Genomic DNA, 20,164 nt, shown 5'->3' on the forward strand with positions numbered 1-20,164 from the left:
ATCGGCGCTCGCCAACAGCACCTTCCAACATAGAGCCTTGCTGGGATAAAACGTAGCGGGTTCCGGAAACATGACTAAAACGTCAAAGTGTTTAAGCACTCGGTTTTTCCGTGAGCAAACACGTCTTCCACCGGTGACCCACGCAACCAGTGGTGGACATTCCCCATTGACATGGCAAGCACCAAGTATGTCCATTGGCCACGCTCGCTGTTTGACGCTACGAGCACAAATGGTGTGAAAAGTTATCGTCCTTAACGTTTACGCGAAATTAGCTATTGTCTGCAGCACTCCTCCTCCTGGTGCAGCTGGGATGTGGATTTTGGATTTTGGTGCTTCACAACTTCACCCCCCCCCCCCATCTCCCGCCCCCCCATAGTGCTTACGACTCGTGTCTCTCCCCAGCCCCCCACAACCATCACACTCAATGGTCCCCGACCCCCATCTCACCCCCTACATTGTCCCAGCGTCTCTGGAGACGCCTCCACTCTGTTTTGTGTGTGTGTGTGGTTTTTTTTTCCCCGCACGACATGGTGGAGATGAGTAATGCTGCTGTTCGGAGAGCAGCTGACGCGCGGGCACTCACGCGCGCACACACGCGTGAAACCCACGGACGCGCACACTCGGCACACATGCGTCTGGTGTAGCGGTTGGCGTGCTGCGCTACGAACCTGTCAACCCGAGTTCGCTTTCTGCTCCCGGCCAATGGTCAACACCAAGTGACCTTTTTCTGCACCGATTTCGAGCTTCCCCTAGGGCAGGGGTCGGCAACCTACGGCTCCGGAGCCGCATGCGGCTCTTTACGGACTGCTTCTTGACGATATGTACGTATGTACAGTATGTACTCAGATGCATTGCGGCTCTTGAAATACTGAATTTTGTACCGAATTGGAAAGAAATGGCTCTTCTTGTTATTTTGGTTGCCGACCCCTGCCCTAGGCCAACTCGGCCTTAAATTAGTGCGAGGTGTAAATATTGCCATTGGGAAGACAAAGGCGGCCAGGCGTGCTGCCAGCCTTTATTGGTGCTCGCTAATAGCACTTCAGCAGTCTGTTAATGTCTGTCTGGGGGAACTTTGTCTTTTCATGTATGGACCAGAACATGTGCACATCTATGCATGCATGTACATATATATTCGCACAACGGATGTATGGTCATGTATGCAACGATTATACATATACGGACAGGCATGTGTGTATGCAGCCGTGCTTGATTTGTATCCAAGTACACGCACACGTGTGTTAAAGGACACACATGTGTACGTGTGCGGTGACTTGAATACATGCACACAAGAACCATGCATTCATGTTATGCGAACAGAGATATACACGTGTCCATATTCCCACTTGTACACACACACGTTGACTAGGGTGCATTTCTATTAACACACGGTTAACACTGCTATGTGTACACACCGCACCAGGTTCTCATTTGAGGCTGAGTCGACTTAGGGGGAGCCCAGGACCAGTTCACATCATCGTCACTGGTGTTGACCGTGAGCAGAAATTGAACCCCGGCCGCCGGGTTTGGAGTGCAGCGTGCTAACCGCTGAACTACCGCTCCCCACCTTTTGCCATGAGCACACGCGCTCCAATTGTGTGGGCATACACAAATGCCACTAGTCCTTTACCCAGAAAAATCTCACTGAATCTCTTAGCTCCTCTCAGCACAGTCCTGCATGGAAATAATAAAGAAATGTCATATGATCCTGTGTTAGTGTGAAAAGTGTACTTTAATTCCATGATAAACAAATCTCATTCGACGTATGTATCTATGTTTTTACGAATATAGACGCCCATCTCGATCGTGCCAGCAAGAAAGCCACGCTATTAATTATTGAGACCACGCGATGGCAGGGGCAGCTGCCTGCCCGCCACCGCCTCTAACGCTGCCGCCGCCACCTCCACGCTCTGACGCCGTTCAGCCGGGCTGCGGGGCTTGTGCGCTCGCTCGCTCGCACGCTCGCTCGCTCGTACACGCTCGCTCGCTCGCACGCTTGCTCGCTCGCTCGCACGCTTGCTCGCTCGTACACGCTCGCGCACATACGCTTCCCCTTGGGAATGGCAGACGCACGCCCACCATTTTGTATTTTCCGCACCGCACGGAGCCATTTTGTGACAGGTGCTCTCTCTCCCTGCATGTGTGTCGGGCCTGCTTGCTTTTTTTTCTTTCCAGGATTACGCATGCATTATTCATGTGTCCGCATCCCGCGTGGGTATTGTGCGTGTGGTGGCATAGTAGTTAATGCTGACACTGCGCCGCGCATCTGCTGATACGGGGGTGCGGTCAGCGAGCGTGTCAGACGTTGGCAGCACGTGGCTTCTGAACTTGTCGCTTGTCCCCTCGCTCGTTATGCAGCCCCGGTGCCTTCAATGAGTACCTGGTGCAGTGTCAGTATTACCATTTGGTGTAAATAACAACCACGATCGTTGGGTCGCAGCTCGGACGAACGGTGATGAGACGCTCATCTCCGTTGGAGATGTTGAGTCAGTGGTGGAAATTCCACGGTTCCAGGGGCAGTAGCCGATTTCTCCAAGATAGGAGGACCGACCACTTTTGACCTCCGAGAAAGTGGTGCTCTTTTTATTTTGTTATTAACGCGGAAGGGATGATGGGCTGAAACTTTCCAATTTTTGTGGGTCATGTTCTTACCGCAGCATCACTTAGCCGTTAGTCGATGAGCAGTAATGCAATACAACCGTAATTACTTAAAAATAATGTTCTTGATGGTCAGTTGTGGTGGTGGTGATGATGATGAAATTGATGTTCTAAAATGTACATTTGGCCGAGCTGAATTTTATTGATCGTGATCCAGAGATCGTCACAGCTGGTGCAGTTAATACCCCAACACCATACCATGGCTTCCTTCTGCTACATCTTGCACAGTTGATTCCTAGCCTCCAGGTTCTGCCCTTGTGCTCGCAAAGCCGCGAGCCGAACTCAATTCTTCTTTAAAACTTGGTGAAGGAATAAAAAAATGCATTTGCTTCCATAGCAGCCACTGGCCTTTTGGTCCATGCTGTAGATCGTCCAGCCGGTGCATTTGTGAATTCAAATCCATGTACCCTGAAGCCACCATTACGAAAGTGACCGCACACTTGCAGGAGCTCATTATTGCAGCAGGGAAAAGGGTGCCAAAAAACAACAGATGCATGCTACGGTGATAACTCAGATGCTGTAGCAAGCAGAGAGCCAGAAATAAGCTTTTTAGTGTTTGCGTGTGTGTAGGTTTTGGGCAGAGGTAACATTGTGGGTAGTAAGGCCAACATTACGCCAGCAAACCTCCGCCGGGATGCAGCGACAGCAAACCAATTGGACAAAATCTGAGGCAGTGGACATTTACCATTACCAAAGAGACCTGCTTAACCCTCCACGAACTCGTTTGAAATCCCGGAAACCAATCCGGGTATCGTGCGAGACAATTGGATGTAGCGGGGTCAATTGAAGACCGCTGGCGAACATTTGTGGAGTTCTGTGAACATTACAAATAAAAGCCACTATTGCTATGCACGGCGTTGATCTGCCAAAGGAACTACGGTGCTCCATCAACCGTTTCAGAACAGCGACAGTTCGCTGCGCACACCTCCTCCACAAGTGGAGAATTAAAGACAACCCACAGTGTGACTGCGGCCACCCGAACCAGACAATGGACCATATTGCGAACAACTGCATCCTACGCCCGCTGTCCGGCGGACTGAGCAGTATTAGTCGCGCTACTCCTGAAGCTATCGCATGGCTTACAGACTTCAACTTGGACGTGTGATTTGCACAGAACCCGGCGACCCGAGTTGGATTCACGCTCGCCGGTCAATATCGGTGACGAATATCTGAACCGGTCGTGGGGCCCTCCCCTAAGTTGGCCTGGCCTTAAATGAGTACCTGGTGTAATGTGTAAACAACACCATTAGGGAGGCAAGGGTGGCGGAGCGTGGTGCTGACCACCCACCCCCCCATGAGCCTTACCAGCCTTCATTGGTGCTCAGTAACAGCACTTGCCCCAACAGTTTGTTAATTGCTCTACGGGGTCTTTGTCTTTGTAGGTTGAGTAGTGGTGGAGTAAATATTGCACTTTGAGTCCACCACCATGGCTAACATTGGTGACGAGTGATATCTGCATGGTTTCTGGGCCTCTCTTAGGTCAGCGCAGCCTTAAATGAGTGTATATAGCACTGCTGGGGGGAGAAAGGTGGCTGCATTGGTTGTGATGACCTATTGGTATTGATGTCCTTTGTATCCCACGATCTCTATTATACATGCATGTTCTTACATAGGCTTTGTGTCTGTGTGTGTGTGCGTGCACATTCTTCTATGTATTCCCAGCTGCGGACAGGGCACGGGAAGAACTACGGATAGCAGAGAAGTCACTCCGAGAAGTGGAAGACGACATCAGGTGAGCGAGAGCGGGGAGAGCAGCAGCAGCACACTGTTTGTCATTCTACTCATTCTGCTCATCCTACTCTTGCGCGTGGTGACGGCAGTGGCAATGTGATCAGGGGCTCGATGCCAATGTCGAGGTCTGCTGCTGGCCACGATGAGAGGGCTTCATGAGACAGAGAGAGAGAGAGTGTTGGTGTAGTTCTGCTGTTTCTCCTCCGTTGAAAGAGCGCAGACTACCGTGGGTTTCCATGGTGTGGGTTGCATGGCCACACAGTCGCACTCCTGTGGCTTGTGTCTTTAATTGTCCGTTGACAAAGGAGATATGCTCGTCAGATTGCTGCTGGTCTGACGCGGTTGATGGTGACAGACCAGTGTCTTCGAGGAGGAGGAGAAATGCCAAAGCCAGGAGGTGCGATGATGTTTGGGTCTCGTCCGAGGTGTTTATTTAATCTGGACGTTCCTCGTTGTTGCACTGTCTAATTCCTTGATGCCAGCAATGTGTCAATAGGAAGGGCCTAATTGAGTCAACACTCCCTTGAGGAGGGTCCTACACTGAGATGTTTAGCCAGCACTGTCGATGAATGTTTGGCTTGTGGGCTGACGCCAGAGTGCCCGGAGAAAACCCACACATGCGAGGAGGCATCACTCGGCACCGAGATCCCCCTCCTGGCCTTCTCATAGCTCCACGCCTGTGTTCCTCTATTTAGAGAGAAGATGTTAATTCCCTCGCCTGACACTTGCATATTTGGAGTTTGCTTGTGTCTCTGTCTCCCCGTGGTCTCGTGGAGTTATCTCTGGGTCCTCCGGGTTTTCCCTCCACATTTAGAAACGTGCTTTTTACAATATTTGGTTGCTATAAATTTCCACGTGATGAGCCACTTCGTTGAGCTGTCATTTGTGGCCAGGTCGCTTCTGCAAAAGAGCTACGTAGCTCAGTGGGCCTTTCGTAAAAAAATTAAAAAAAGTTTTTTTTGTTTACTTGTCTCTCAGGGTAATTCCATGCCCTGGTGGTCACCGATGCAAAAACGAACTCATGCTGAACCCGGTTTGGCTTTCCGAGATCCGATGAGTTTGAATCCCTTTTAGGATCATGTGGCCCACGGCCTTGTCAGGGTACAAAACGCAGTATTGTCAAAGCGACCTCCCAGAAATCCCGTGTGTCGGCATTTGTGTTTGCGTCTCAGAACCTTGCAGTAAAAATGTCACACGCATGTGTGCACACGTGTATATTGATTCCGGGGGGGGAAACAGGATTGGAGTGTCCCAAAACACCGGGGGTGTCAGTGGAGGGTAGAGGTCACAAAGGTACAATCGCTGCGACTCTCCAGGGAGTGTCCTCTGCGTGCGTGCGTGCTCTCATTTGTGGAGTGGTTGCGTAGTGGTTAGGCCAATGTGTAATGAACCCGGCAAACCTTAGTTCAATTCCTGGCCACGGCCAACATTAGTAGAGATCATCTGAGTTGGCGCCAGGCCTCCCCTAGGTTGGCTTGTCCTTAAATGAGTACCTGGTGCGTTGTGTAAACACGGGCACTGCGGCAGCCTTAATTGGTGCTTACGCCACTTGTCCCAGCAGTCAAGGGGGATCGTTTTTCTTTGTGTGCGTTTGTGGCTGGATTTGCCTGCGAGTGTCGGTGCGGCGTTTGCCGCGCGGTGCAACAGTCCCGGCCATCTTGGGTTCGATTCCCAGCCATGCGCCACATTATTGACACGTGGTGTCTGAACTTGCCCTCCTCGGTCTCGCCTATGTTGACTCGGCCGCAACTGGTACGGTGTGTACATATTGTCACTAGGAAGACAAAGGTGGCCAGGGCGTGGGGCTATCCACACCGCCTCTTCACGGGCAGTGCTGACCTTGGAAGGTGCTCGCTAACAGCACTGCCTCTATGGTCTGCAAGCCAGCATTTGGGATGTCTTTGTGTGAATAATTGGGGATTGCTTTTATGAGTTCACCAATTGTGGAGGCATTTGCATTGACCTTTCGGGCACATTACTCCAATTTATGGGCAAGTGTGCACCGTTCAACCAACATATTAGCCGTTTCATTGCCGACAATTTCAATTCCTAACACTCGGTACCGTGACCCAGGGTATTTGACCCTCTGCTTCGGTGAACTCGGACAAAAAGGGTTACCTGGTATGCTACGTGAACCTCGGCACTGGTGAGACAGGCAGGTGGCCGTGAGTGTTGCCGTCCACCGCCGTCCTGTCGTATGCCACGGCAGCCCTCATTATTTCACTCTTCCTCATCGTCATCATCAGCCATCATTTATCCACTTCTGGATTTAAGGCATTCGCATGCCTTTGCCGTCTCTCAAGATCCTGTGTTTAGAATCCATCTCACTCCTGCACGTCAGCTGATCGCATCGCTCCATCTCCGCGACGGTCGTGGTCCCAGGCGCGTTCTCTCGTTTGGCTGCCGTTCCATCACCATTCCCTTCTGCCGGTGTCCAGCACAAGCCCACTTGCTTTCCTCAACTCGCAATCGGATGTTTCTGATCCATGTGTTCCTCTTTCCTCTCTAACAGTGAAACACAAAGCGTTGCATCAGGCCCATGTTCCTTTGCTCACTGTGCAGACACTTGTTACATTTTCTTTGTCAGTGTTCATAGCTCTGATCTATGAGTCATATTTGTTAATCTGCATTGATTTCTTCTGCAGGAAGATTGGTCTGCTGCTACTTCATAATTTTCATCTCCATTAAGCTTTCGGTATTCCGTCGGTAGACATTTTCTGCTCTGCTTTTCAGTTGTGTCCTCCAACAAATTTGATTTTGCTCGACAAACCTGTTGTGCATGTCCTTAAGAGTTTCTCAATTCGAATAAAAAGGGGGCACGCAATCTGACACAGTAATGTTAACAGCACCCACCCAAAACATGAATATAAAACGCAACGTCTTTATCGAATACACCCCATCGCTCCTGAACGCCACACGGCAGCCACACCCCCCACCAGCACTCCGCTGACACCACGGAGCGTGTTCGGCATTGTCCGGGCGATTTCCCTCCCCCGGTGGTAAGTCCGCGTTCGTCCCGTCCACTTGTAGCAGCGGCAGCAGCTGCAGCCACATCAGCCGGGAGTGAGACGAACGTCTGCCCCTGAATGGCGCAGGGTTTCCATGCGATTGCCATGTTGCCCGTGCCTTCTGGATGCCCCAGCAGTGGTTCCCATGTGGCAGTGCGTCAAAGTTGAGGTGTTGCTGTCGGAGCTGGCATGCCCGGTGGGCGGGCGGATGGGCGGGCGGGCAGGCAGATGATAGGGGAATGCTCGCCGGCCAATGTGCCGCTGTGAAATGGAAAAATAAACAAAAGATGAGCAAAAACACCGAGAATCCTTGTTGGTTTGAACATTTAGATTGTGCCACGTGTAGGGGCCGTGTTATCTGATTTGCATATTTAATCTGGCTGAAGGCCCGGGAATGTGTCTGCGTGAGTTTTCTTTGGACAAATGCACTCAAGTCGAAGTGTGCCTCTGCTCGAGTGAATATGTGGGTTGAGCTCATCCTCGTTTCGCAGCCTTTAGCCAGCAGTGGAAATCCCACATTCCAGTGGTGGCAATGGCCATCCTCCTCAAACGATGGGCCCTGTTCACTTCTCAGAGACTGAAAGGGCTCAGTCAATCCCCAAACAAAGTTTGAACTTGAAACCTATGGTTTGTGAAGTTGAATACTGTTGACTGGAGCACCGCCTGGCTGGATTTGGTCAAGTGAGTGGCGCAAAAGGGAATAAAGTGGGACAGAGAGTAGCGAGAAGATGTGCAGTGGCCGCCTGAGGTTCAGGAGTCGGTCGTGACTTGCAGCATGTGATGCCAGCGCTGTGGCTATACCACCCGGACTTGCCTTGTACGGGCTTAAATTCTGGTTGGAAATCAACTCAGCCCATCATTCTGCTGGGTGGTCCCATCGAAGCTAATAGCGGTGGTCCTATCGAAAGAATAGGCCCTCCCCTCGTGGATGTTGAATTGTCACTATTCTTAACTCAAAGTCACGCACTGAGATGGCCTGTTGGGCTGAAAATATAAAATGAGTTGGGGTGGAGCGGCGTTGTAATGGTGAGCGCACGGCAAAATTAACCCGGACTACCTGAGTTTGATTCCCGGCTTACGGACAACGTGATGACTGAACCAGACATGGGCGCTCACTTCATCAACGTGCACTGGCCGGCGTGGTAAAGTATGGTCAGAACTAATCTTCATGACCGACTCGATGTGGGGGCGGAAGGGGTTAGTTAGAGCAGGGGTCCCCAACCCCCGGGCCGCGGACCGGTACCGGTCCATGGCCTGTTAGGAACCGGGCCGCACAGCAGCAGGAGGTGAGAGTGGTGAGTCCGCGCGTGGCCCGCCCCCATTGTTTTATTATTGACCACTTCCATCTGCGCCTCTTTCCCGCACTGCGCACTCGTCTCAGTCACAGTGTTGGTAAGCCCGCAAGCTGCTAACTCCTAGTAGCCACAATGAGTACAAAACAAACGTCGCTGGAGAGCTTCTTTGAAAAGGGGGAAAGACCCAATGATGACCCCCCCCCCCACCCCCGGTCTGTGAAAAAATTGTCTTCCACGAAACCGGTCCCTGTGGCCTTACTCCAGCAGGAGATTGTCCATTGGGCTGTACATAAAACAGAATTACTCTTTTGGTCTGTTATGTATGTTGAATGTCTTTCGCACCGTACGTAGCCCATCGTGCTGCTCGGAGGTGTGTGGGACACGTTCCCGTGTTGTTATGTGTGGGGCTTCGACACTTCGACCCGTGGCCTGATGCGTGTTGCTGCCCGTCGCTTTGCAGGAGCTTGGAGAAGGAACTGGGTTTGGACCTCGGGCCGAATGGCGAGTTTGCGTACATGTACGGCAAGTGCTTCGACATGACCACCACCGAGTGAGTATAGTCGCCCTTCGCCGCGCCTTCTCGCACCGTTGCTTGCCAGCATCGTTCCGCGACACTGAACATCGTAACCGCAGTCTTCCTCCTCTCGTCTTGGATGATGGTCAGCCGGAACAGTCCGGAGACGCTGTTGCGGGAATGATATTTAGGCATGCCACATCCTGACGGTCACCGCATCGCGCGCTTTCAGATACGCTTCTGCGGCCGTCTGGAACGCTCTTCCTTCCGATATTATGAAGCCACTGGAGCTAAGCATTTTTTTAAATCTAAAGTTAAAACTCATTTATCTCGAACTGCTTTTTGTGTTTAGTTTGTTGTCCTTCCCCCTCACCTCCGATTCGCACGGTTGGTTACGTACAGTACAAAAGAAGTTCAGCATACACACATCCGTCTCACCTTATTTCGTCCTCATTGCATCCAAATGTAACTAATATGTTCTTAGAGTTCTAGGTATTTTGGGTACGGTATTGTACAATTGTTATTTATAGGCATACCTTGTGGTGGTAGTGCCTATGCCAAGCCATCTAGCCGATCGTTGTTCCGGAAGATATCGAGTGAGAAATCAAGTTCTGGTCATAGCAGGCAGTCGATAGTGTGCTACCTGCTATGACATATGGATCAGATGCATGGACATTAACAAAGAAAATGGGAATGCAACAAATACATCTGAAAGGTTCGCATGCTTGGGGAATACTTTTGAGAGACAGAAATGGGAGCGCATGGGATGAGAGACCATGCAGGTTAAAGACATAATTCTACCTGTTAAGTAAAGTAAGTGGGCTTGGGCAGGTTACATCAATTGAAGGGATAATAGCCTATCATCATCATCAATCGTCACGGCGCGCGAACCCCTCTCTGCGTAGCGGTCCCCACGAGACGCTGCGCTCGCCGGCACGCAGAGCGCAGGCCGAGTAGGTGGTGGTGAAGATCGGACTCCATCGTGCGCACGGTGCACGTTGGCTGTTGCCTGGCTCCGGGATCGTCTCCAATCCCGTAGCGAACTGCCCGTCGGTGATCGCGCGCGCAGGGCCCCGGCACGATGTACCGAGGCGCCCGGCCCGGGCATTGTGTCTGAAGTACTGAAGTTTAAACTCAAAGTTAACTATTTGCATTTTAGCAGGTAAGGCCCACTGAGCTATGTAGCTCTTTTTCAAATGCGACCTAGCCACAAATGATAGCTCAACGAAGTGGCTTACGTGGCAATGTATAGCAGCCAAATACTCTAAACGCGTGATGTTGATTCTAAAAGTTGACCACGGGGAGAGAGAGACACGCCAACTCCAAATATACAGGTGTCAGGGTCGGGATTGAACCCACGACCTCCTGTATGTGGGGCGAGGTAGTTCACGTCTCGTGAATTCTTCTGGCTCCGAGCGTGTCAGACATTGATTGGGTACCCTGTGCGATGGCGGTCCTCGGTGTTGTGGTAGCCTCTGGTTAAGAATCCTGATGGAGGGACGACCGTTTGGAGGCAATGTGCCCGAGAGGACGTCGGCTGACTGCACGGAGCGTTTTAAATCGGCTCGTGTCCCAAGTGCGTCGTCGAGATGGCGGCAGCTTGAGGAGCTCTCTTCGTCAGGCAGTGGATGTTGGACAAAGGGATTCGTAGACACGTGATCCTTCACAGACAGTCCATGGCAAATTACATACGAAAAATATTTTTTAAAAATTACTCATGTCGTCCATGGGGACCAGCTTGGGACCGTCAAATTTGGCATGTCTACGATCCCAGTTTAATCACCGTTTAGTGGGGTTGGGGGTGGGGGGCTAACTGATTCTTAGCACGCACGTCTCCCGTCTGAAATACGACCGCGGCTTCGCGTGACGCCAGAGCCGAGTGGTGCTGTCTGCCGAGCAATCGTCGCATCTGCCCAGCCAGCAGGAGGGTGGTGGCTGGGGGGTTGGAGGGGGGGGTGGGGCACGACGGGGGGTGGGCAGGGCGTTGGCATCGCGCTGGGATTTTCCGCGCCTCCTCCCCATGTGCAGCAGGTTTGCTGCAAAGGCCCAAAAACGCCATCGGCCAGCGACAAACCACCAGTAGAGTTGTAGTAGAAAATATATAATGCGTTTCTTCATTTGAGCAAGGTTGTTGGGGCGCCACGGTGGCAAGATGGTTATCTACCTCGCCTCATGCAGGAGGCCATGGGTTCGATCCCGACCCTAACGCCTGCTGTATATTTGGAGTTTGCGTGTCTCTCTCCCCGTGATTGCGTGGATTTTTCTCCGGGTCCTCCGGTTTTTCCCTCCACATTTAGAATCAACATCACGTGTTTAGAGTATTTGGCTGCGATACATTTCCACTTGATAAGCCACTTTTGTTGGGCTATGATTTGTGGCCAGGTCGCTTTAGAAAAAGAGCTACGTAGCTGGTAAAATAAAAAAAATTGTTTGAATTGTTTTAGTTATAAGATCTTGTGAAACGAGACAATGTGGAAGGAATTTTTTTAAGCGGAGCAGTGCAAGGGATGAAGCGGAAAGAGAAATGTTGTGACCTGCAAAGGCGGTTGTCGTTGAACACAGAATGGAGAGAGAAAAAAATGGGTACATTTAACAAATGTGCTTGGCGCACACTGTGCTGTGAATCCGGCGGAATCAACGAGTGCGACGTTCAGCACGGTGTGTGGAGCCCTCGACGAGCAATCACAACGACACGAGTCTGAAATGTGGCTGACGAGTCAAACTCAGGTCCCTCATCCCCCCTCCCTCCCCATGCGCTTGGTAAAAGTGGCGGTTTGTGACAAGTTCCCAGTGGCCCTTTAACGGATGTGCTTTTGTCCCGAGCGTAGAAATGTGGAGCGTCCGCCGGGCCGGGCCGGGCCGGTCTGCACTTGAGCTGGAAAACACTTTCTATGTTGAAATTCCCCCTTTGGCTTCCCTTGTTGAGTATTCGACACACGCGGCAAACACGGTCGACGCATGAGCAGTTTTCCTTTCACAGGTTTTTGGGGGTTACAAACTGGCCATGACAAAAAAATGCGGACGTAGATTTCATCAATTTTTTTTGTTTACGTAATATTTTCCACATTGTGCTTTGGGTGTCATGTCGATCGCAGAGCAGTGTGTAACCCTTCTTCCCCTGACGTGAGAGAACGAGCCACAGAGAGTCATGTTCCTCACGCGACAAATCAACCCGCGCTCTGGCAGAGGGCTTAACTCGCTTACGAATTGACGACGGGAATAGTTTTGGCGATCACAAAAAAGGGCCGACCGATTTGTATTGTGCCAAAAAACCTCCCTCGCCAAAGCAGTGCGTCTCTCTATCCTCCTGAGCACATGCACATCACTAACCAAACACGCAATGTCCTCCACCCACCTTCACATTGTCACCGGCTACCCTCGTCGGGGCTAATTTCATGGTGGACACGGCGAGCGAGCGCTAATTTGTGCCGGCGCAGCACTGTCAGCCACTCTCGCTCGTTTCCAGGGGTGGTGGGGGTGGGGTGGAAATCCTGCCGCCCCCCTGCTGCCCCCCCTGCCGCCCCCCTGCCGTGCCCCCACCCCCTTGTTTCCCCCCCCCCCTTGTACCGGAATGGAACGACTGGACGACTCGAAACAGTTTAATCGGCGGCACTCGCGGGAGACGGATCGGCGCGCGGCCGGCGAGACGAGCGCCGCGCTTGCTGACTAATGGGGGCGACAGAGCGATGCCTGCGTAATATCCATCATGTCAGAGCGTCTCCTCCCCATTTCTCACGCTCCCGCCGTGCACCCCACCCACTCACCCACCCACCATCTTCCCCCCTCCATCCCATCCCCACCATACCATTCATCCCCTGCTAAATGTTTAATTCTTATTTGCCCTTGGCGAAGGAGAGACCGGGAGGAGGAGCCCCACGATAAGAGGCCACTTTGCAGCGACAAGCGGCCGGGGCCTGTGCTAATAATGCGCTTAACGAATTGCAGCCAGTGGCGGAATTGAACGCCGCGCACTCCGAATAAGTGAGATGTGAGCAGACGTCAGGGCCGTAATCGGTACCTGCAGCTGTGAATATTATTGTATCTATTGTCGAGGATGCGAGGACTGTTGACTTGTGGCGGGCCTCTTTGCGTATGGCTGGATGAATTGGCGACCAGTAAGTGAATGCCAATATTTATTTATTTTTGTAGCCAGGAAACGGCGCCGTTTTTTTTTTCCTACGTGCGATGGATTGCTTCGACTTGGTTGCGCGGTCGATGGCCCGGCGGGCCCCGCTGTTGCACGTCGGGGAATTTTTCCGTGAATTTGCGCTTTCTGCGAGGGCGGTGGGCGGATCCGCTCGCGAGACGTACGGATTCCATTGAACATCGTCCACGGAGCATGAACGGGGGTGGCGTTGGTGCTTTTTTCTGTTTGATACGCGCGGCTTGGCTCCTGCCGTGAGAATGTGGAATTTCCAGCACCGGCTCGGGACTTGCCCGCCGCCGCTTGTTTTGTGCACGGACACGTTTCGACTTGACCTTGGAATCTGAATTTGCAGTCGCAATAAGTGCTGTTATTGTTAAAAGAAGTCAATCTCGACCCATCCAATATAATAATAAAAATAATTTCATTTATTCGACCATGAAATCCTCACAGAGTGTCAAGACTCATTCTTAGCAGGGTCATGCATTAGGAGCCTATGATCATATCACCCGAAATGAACCCGATTTCATCGGATCTCATAAGCAGAGTGGGGTTGAGCCTGTGTGGTGCTTGTGTGGGTGGCAATCTGCATCGCATGTGTTATAGGCAATGTAGCTGTTGTGGGCAGTGCAGCACATGATATCGTTGTACTCTACTTTTCCTCCACTTGCATCCTCCCATCACCTTCATCGGCCTGCGCTGACCAACGTGCTGCAGTCTGGTCAAATGGGTAGCAACAACCCACCACGGTATGGGGAGGCACTCATCCAGCAGTGGATATGAACATAATTTGTCTGTACGTTTATATTCGTATTAGAATACTCAACCAGTTCTCTAACAAGTGTTTGGCATGTGGAAGTAAACTGGAGTGCCTGGGGAAATTCACACATAGGAGGGAGGATAGGGGCTAGACATCTGTGTGGTCAATTAAGCAACCCACTTGTTGTACTGCCTTCCCAGTTTAGAATCCCACATGCATTCAGCTATCTCTGTACGTGATCCACAGAGCCATCCTCCCAAGCACGGGATGACAGCAGCGCAACGTCGATACAAATATCAGGTCTCTCTTGCGAAGGAGATGTTCATCTTAATGGGCTCTTGCCTGGTTAAATAAAGATCTGTATCTGTGCGTTAGTATTGGCTGCCGATTCGTGGGCCGTGATGTGTTGAAATTGGCTGTATCACACTCTGTTGGTGAATATCTTGGCCGAAGGCTGCAAGGCCATTTGTTGTCCCACTTTAATGAATAGCGATACCGATCCAACGGTTGCGTGATGGCTATTCATTTCAATATCCGGCCTCGGAAATCTGCTTCGAGCGCTTGACCTCCCGCGGGTCCAAAGGTCGCGAGTTCGAGTTGAAGTCGGGACGGCGACAGCGGCGGCATCGGCAGCTGGGGGGGGGGGTCGGGGGTTGGAGTCGATTCTCACTCGGCCCATCGTCATCCCTCTGGACGCGGTGCTCGTCAATGCCTACGCGTACCGCACCGTGGGGGAAGTCGACCGTTGCCGTCGTCCTTGGGAGCAGCTGTCTCCATCCACCGTTCATTGCCACGCGTGGATGGCTGAGCAATGGCCATAATCTATCCACCGCTAGTTGTGAAGGGCCCCTCCCTGTGCCATCGTCATCCATCCCATCGTGGTCCTGCGATGCTGCGCTCCATCTCACTGCCGCACTCGAGTCGATCCCATCGCTCCGTCTCCCTTGTTGTCGTCCCGCCGGGCACGCTCTTCATTTTAGCTGTCGTCACGTCCCCGTACGTGACGCTGTGTCCTACCGAAGACCATTTATATTTTTAACAATACATTATTTGATTTTGTTCCCCGGTTCGTACGTTCCTCTTGTTCCCCCGTATATCATTGGTTTTGTTGACTGTGCGAAAAGCTTTGGCATTACCACAAAAAAATGCAGCGCTATATATGTGTATATTTTACGCTGTTTGTTTTTAAACATTTTTCAGTTTAACAGCCCGCATAGAGCAAGGCTTAGGGGTGTTAATCCCAAAACAGCTGCATGTGCAAAGTGCTCTATGCAGGATTTTTCATACATAACAAGATTTTTTTAATATATATATATTTGTGCACGCGGGGAAAGTGCCCTCTGCGTGTTTTTTGTGTGCTGCAATTCCTCCTTGTGTTTGCAGATATGTCTACAAGCTGTGCCCGTTTGACAGAGTCACACAGAAGCCCAAGAATGGAGGCAGCGACACCAGCCTTGGGTGAGTGACACTCCCTCCATTAGGCACATCGGAATGTATCTTACAATGGCATTTAAAGATAATGTTGCTCAGAGGATATGGGTCTATGAAGCCCATTAGGGGCTCAGTCTATCACTGCTGCCTAAAGACCCCATCAAACTGGCTTGTGTTTGCATCCTAAAGATCCCATCAGAGGCTGGTCAAGGCAGTCTTTTGCCCAAAGGGTTAAAGAAAGCGCAGTCTTGTCAGTTTATATTCTTAGGTTTTTTTCGGTGAAGTCACGTAGGTAAAAACATTAAAAAGTAAAATAAAATAAAAAATAAAAATCACGACGTTTCGGAGGCAACACAAGCTTCCGTCTTCAGGTGGTACCGTCACAGCCACGACAGCTGTATCAAGTAAATGAGAGATTGCAGGAGTTACCACTGCGTTTATATAATGGTTGGAGAAGGTGGTGGGGCAAGGGCCGCATACTTATTATTAATATGGTAAGGTGAGGCTTGAGACTAAGAATAGACTGCATAACAAAGGCTGAGCCTTTGTTATGGAGAGGTGCGGTTTGTGACTCAACCTGTAACAAGAAGACCACCACTAAACATGGTAAAACAGTAATGGTTGTCTGTCAAATAAGATTGGCAAATAAGTGTAGTTAAATCTTTTTTGCATGGTTAATCACATCTTTCCAATGATTACTCAGTTTGTAACCGTCATCACGGTTGAAATTATGTCTGTGTTTGTATATTTGTATGGCTTCGTGTACAAACCTTTGATGGTAGCCAGGAGGTTTGCAGAGAACCTTGGTCTCGGAAAATACAATTTCATGAGAGCCCACCGAGTTGTAGCAATGATCGGCAACGGCCGAAGAATCAGTTCTGCCGTGTTTCAGATCTGACTTGTGCTCGCGGACACGATCAGAAACATGACGTTTCGTTTCTCCAATGTAGCAATCACCACAAATGCAACTCAATTTGTAGACTCCAGGATACTGTAAGTCAGGAACGACATCCTTCACAGATGGAATCAGATCACGGATTTTATGCACTGTACTGAATCGGACTTGGATCTTATGTTTGTTTAGAATTTTGGAGATCTTTTTGGTCACGCCTGCTATGTATGGCAACGTGATAGTTTTGGTCGGAGTTTCATGTGGTTGTTTCTGTATGGTGGGAGAGACAGCGTGGCGGATAGTGCGGTCAGAGTATCCGTTCATCCTGAGGGCCCGATGTACATGTCTTAATTCACCGGCCAGGTGGTGTTGGTCAGCAATGCCATGGGCTCTGTGGTATAGCATTTTGATGAGAGAATTCTTTTGAAATGGGTGGTGGTGGGAATTCGGTTTCAAGTAGGAATCTGTGTGGGTGGCTAAGAATATGAATCATTGCAGTCACGAAAGCTTCAAATCTAGAATTCTTGTCAGTTTGTTGTTTAAAAGCTAAGTCAGAGACCAGTCTGTCTGAACTTACATTCGAAACTGCTCTGCGCTGATTTTCCGCAAACCCCATCAGAGGATGCTATTTTAATCTTTGTTCTAAAGGCTCTTTTGGAGCCTGGTTTAAGGGTCTTTTATCTAAGACTGTATCAGAGATACCAGTCTGCCATCAGAGGCCAGTAAGTCGGTGTGTTGTGCAAAGCAGCGAAGGCAATCACTCTTGTCAGTTTGTCATCGAAAGTCACCCAGCAATCTCCTTACTGAAGGTAAGCGTACAGATACGAGTACATAGATAGGCCTTTTGTCGTTTGTTTTACTCGGCGAATATAATGGTCTCCTCCTGGTCAATGATGGGCATTAAATAAAACAAGGCAGCTGAGTAGGGCTGCAGAGAACAGTTCTCTTATTTTGGCTTGTCGAATTCTAGGGGGCTGCCGATGAAAACTGGGATTCCTAAGTAATACAAATAAAAAGTGTTACGGCAATATCGTGAATGTACGTAAAACACCGTCAGCGTTCATCCATGGCACACCACCACGGGAAGGATGCGATGCGTGGAATAAAAGGAACAGACAACAGATGAGAGAAGAGGAAGTATGGGAAGTAAGGAGAAAGGCATGGAAAAGAAATGTGAAAATTGTTCCAAATGTATTATTTGTTTCTTTCGGTTAAGTCACGTCTAAAGATAAAATAATAAATTAAATTAAATAATAGAATACGACGTTTCGATTGCAACACAAGCAATCATCATCAGGTATAATGAAATAGCGACATAAAATCTAACCAGAAAACTATAGACAGACATATCAGCAGACAGATATCACCAAGATACATAGCGAGAGCAACACAGGTAACAGAGAGGGGTGATCGTCTCTGTGGGGTGGCCTTAAATAGACAGAGGGGGGGGGGGGCGGAGGCAGAGAGAGGGAGGAGGGTTAGAGAAAAAAATTAGCATATCAATGAGTGGTCATCAGACGTGGTGCTGCGAATGCGATGGCACGGCAAGCAAGCCTGAAAATCAGGAGAAGGACACACTAAAATTAAATAACCTAGTAAAATATCGAAATGTAATGTAATACAACACAGAGGGTCGGTCAACACACAATTAACGCATAGCCTGGTTGATTACGTATTTCAAAGATTGCTAAGTTAGAATTTAAGTGTGAACAATCTAAAGAGAGGACACAGGCAGAGAAAACAAGTCGCCAGAGAGAGAGAAAAAAGATAAGCTTGAAACTTCCCCGTAGAAGTGGTTCAATCTTAATTTTAGAACTTTCGTGACTGCAGGAATTATTATTTGTTTCTTTCGGTTAAGTCACGTCTAAAGATAAAATAATAAATTAAATTAAATAATAGAATACGACGTTTCGATTGCAACACAAGCAATCATCATCAGGTATAATGAAATAGCGACATAAAATCTAACCAGAAAACTATAGACAGACATATCAGCAGACAGATATCACCAAGATACATAGCGAGAGCAACACAGGTAACATAGAGGGGTGATCGTCTCTGTGGGGTGGCCTTAAATAGACAGAGGGGGGGGGGCGGAGGCAGAGAGAGGGAGGAGGGTTAGATAAAAAAAATTAGCATATCAATGAGTGGTCAACAGACGTGGTGCTGCGAATGCGATGGCACGGCAAGCAAGCCTGAAAATCAGGAGAAGGACACACTAAAATTAAATAACCTTGTAAAATATCGAAATGTAATGTAATACAACACAGAGGGTCGGTCAACACGCAATTAACGCATAGCCTGGTTGATTACGTATTTCAAAGATTGCTAAGTTAGAATTTAAGTGTGAACAATCTCTGTGTTGTATTGCATTACATTTCGATATTTTACTAGGTTATTTAATTTTAGTGTGTCCTTCTCCTGATTTTCAGGCTTGCTTGCCGTGCCATCGCATTCGCAGCACCACGTCTGTTGACCACTCATTGATATGCTAATTTTTTCTCTAACCCTCCTCCCTCTCTCTGCCTCCGCCCCCCCTCTGTCTATTTAAGGCCACCCCACAGAGACGATCACCCCTCTCTGTTACCTGTGTTGCTCTCGCTATGTATCTTGGTGATATCTGTCTGCTGATATGTCTGTCTATAGTTTTCTGGTTAGATTTTATGTCGCTATTTCATTATACCTGATGATGATTGCTTGTGTTGCAATCGAAACGTCGTATTCTATTATTTAATTTAATTTATTATTTTATCTTTAGACGTGACTTAACCGAAAGAAACAAATAATAATTCCTGCAGTCACGAAAGTTCTAAAATTAAGATTGTTCCAAATGATTAGGAAAGTTGTGGAGACGGAGGAAGCGCTGCTGCTACACGGAGTGGCATCTGTTCGCACAGGGGGCTAAGGGAGGGGAGGGACTCGAGAGTGGGGGTGGCCTCGCAGAAGTCACGTGATTGACGTAATGCTTGAGAGCTGATTCAGAGACGTACATTGTGTCCGTGACGTCGCGTCGTCATTATTGACGCTCGTTCCGCGCGTCACGTCGCTGTGCCACTGTGCCGTTCGGCGAGGCAGGTTGCACGACATTTCGTTATTCTCGCAACTTTGCCTGAGACCCTCGTTTATTGAACCCCTGGGACATGATTGACAATTCATGTTTTTTTCCTTTTCAATACAAAAGTACTAGATTTGTCATTTTAGTAGGTCTCAGAAGATGTGCTTAGGTTTCGCTTGAGATAAAGATCATTCATAGCTGTAAGCCATCTGGAAGCGAAGCCTCGCGATGTACAGATGTACAGATACACGCTATCCAGATATACAAACATAGACACAACTTCAACCGAGAGGATGGTTTCAAATTGAGCAATCATTGGAAAGATGTTATCAACCAAGTCAAATCTTTAGCTGCCTTATAATTGTACAGCCATTCGTATTTCTTCCAGTTTTCTATTCCCAGCTTGATTAGCCCCATTTTTTAACCACGTTAAACCCAAGTTAAACTTTAGCAGCCTTATAGTTTACTGCAGTACACTGCAAGGCAACCCGTTTGTCAGCTTAAATACTGCCTCTTGTTTAGATGTCCCCCCTTTTTTGACCACTCACCATCGCCTGCACACGGCGCCCTCCCATAACCCCCTGCAGCATAACAAAAGGAGGCTTAACTTAACCCTCCCCACGGCCCATCCTGGCTCCTCCCCCCCCCCTTAACCTGTTTATAGTCTCGTGTCTCTTAG

General features: G+C 49.5%; 1 protein-coding gene across 1 annotated transcript in view; it reads left to right on the top strand.

Moving 5' to 3' along the window:
* PRKCSH (PRKCSH beta subunit of glucosidase II) overlaps positions 1-20,164 on the top strand; it is a 94,576-nt gene that overhangs the window by 55,747 nt on the left and 18,665 nt on the right. Inside the window, exons 12-14 of the mRNA XM_078605412.1 lie at positions 4,318-4,387; positions 9,150-9,239; positions 15,491-15,565. Of these exons, the coding sequence (XP_078461538.1) occupies positions 4,318-4,387; positions 9,150-9,239; positions 15,491-15,565 (235 nt within the window). The remainder of the gene's footprint in view (positions 1-4,317; positions 4,388-9,149; positions 9,240-15,490; positions 15,566-20,164) is intronic.

The sequence above is a fragment of the Lampetra planeri genome, chromosome 24, assembly GCF_965212315.1.
Source record: "Lampetra planeri chromosome 24, kcLamPlan1.2.h2, whole genome shotgun sequence".
NCBI classification, from domain to species: domain Eukaryota; kingdom Metazoa; phylum Chordata; class Hyperoartia; order Petromyzontiformes; family Petromyzontidae; genus Lampetra; species Lampetra planeri.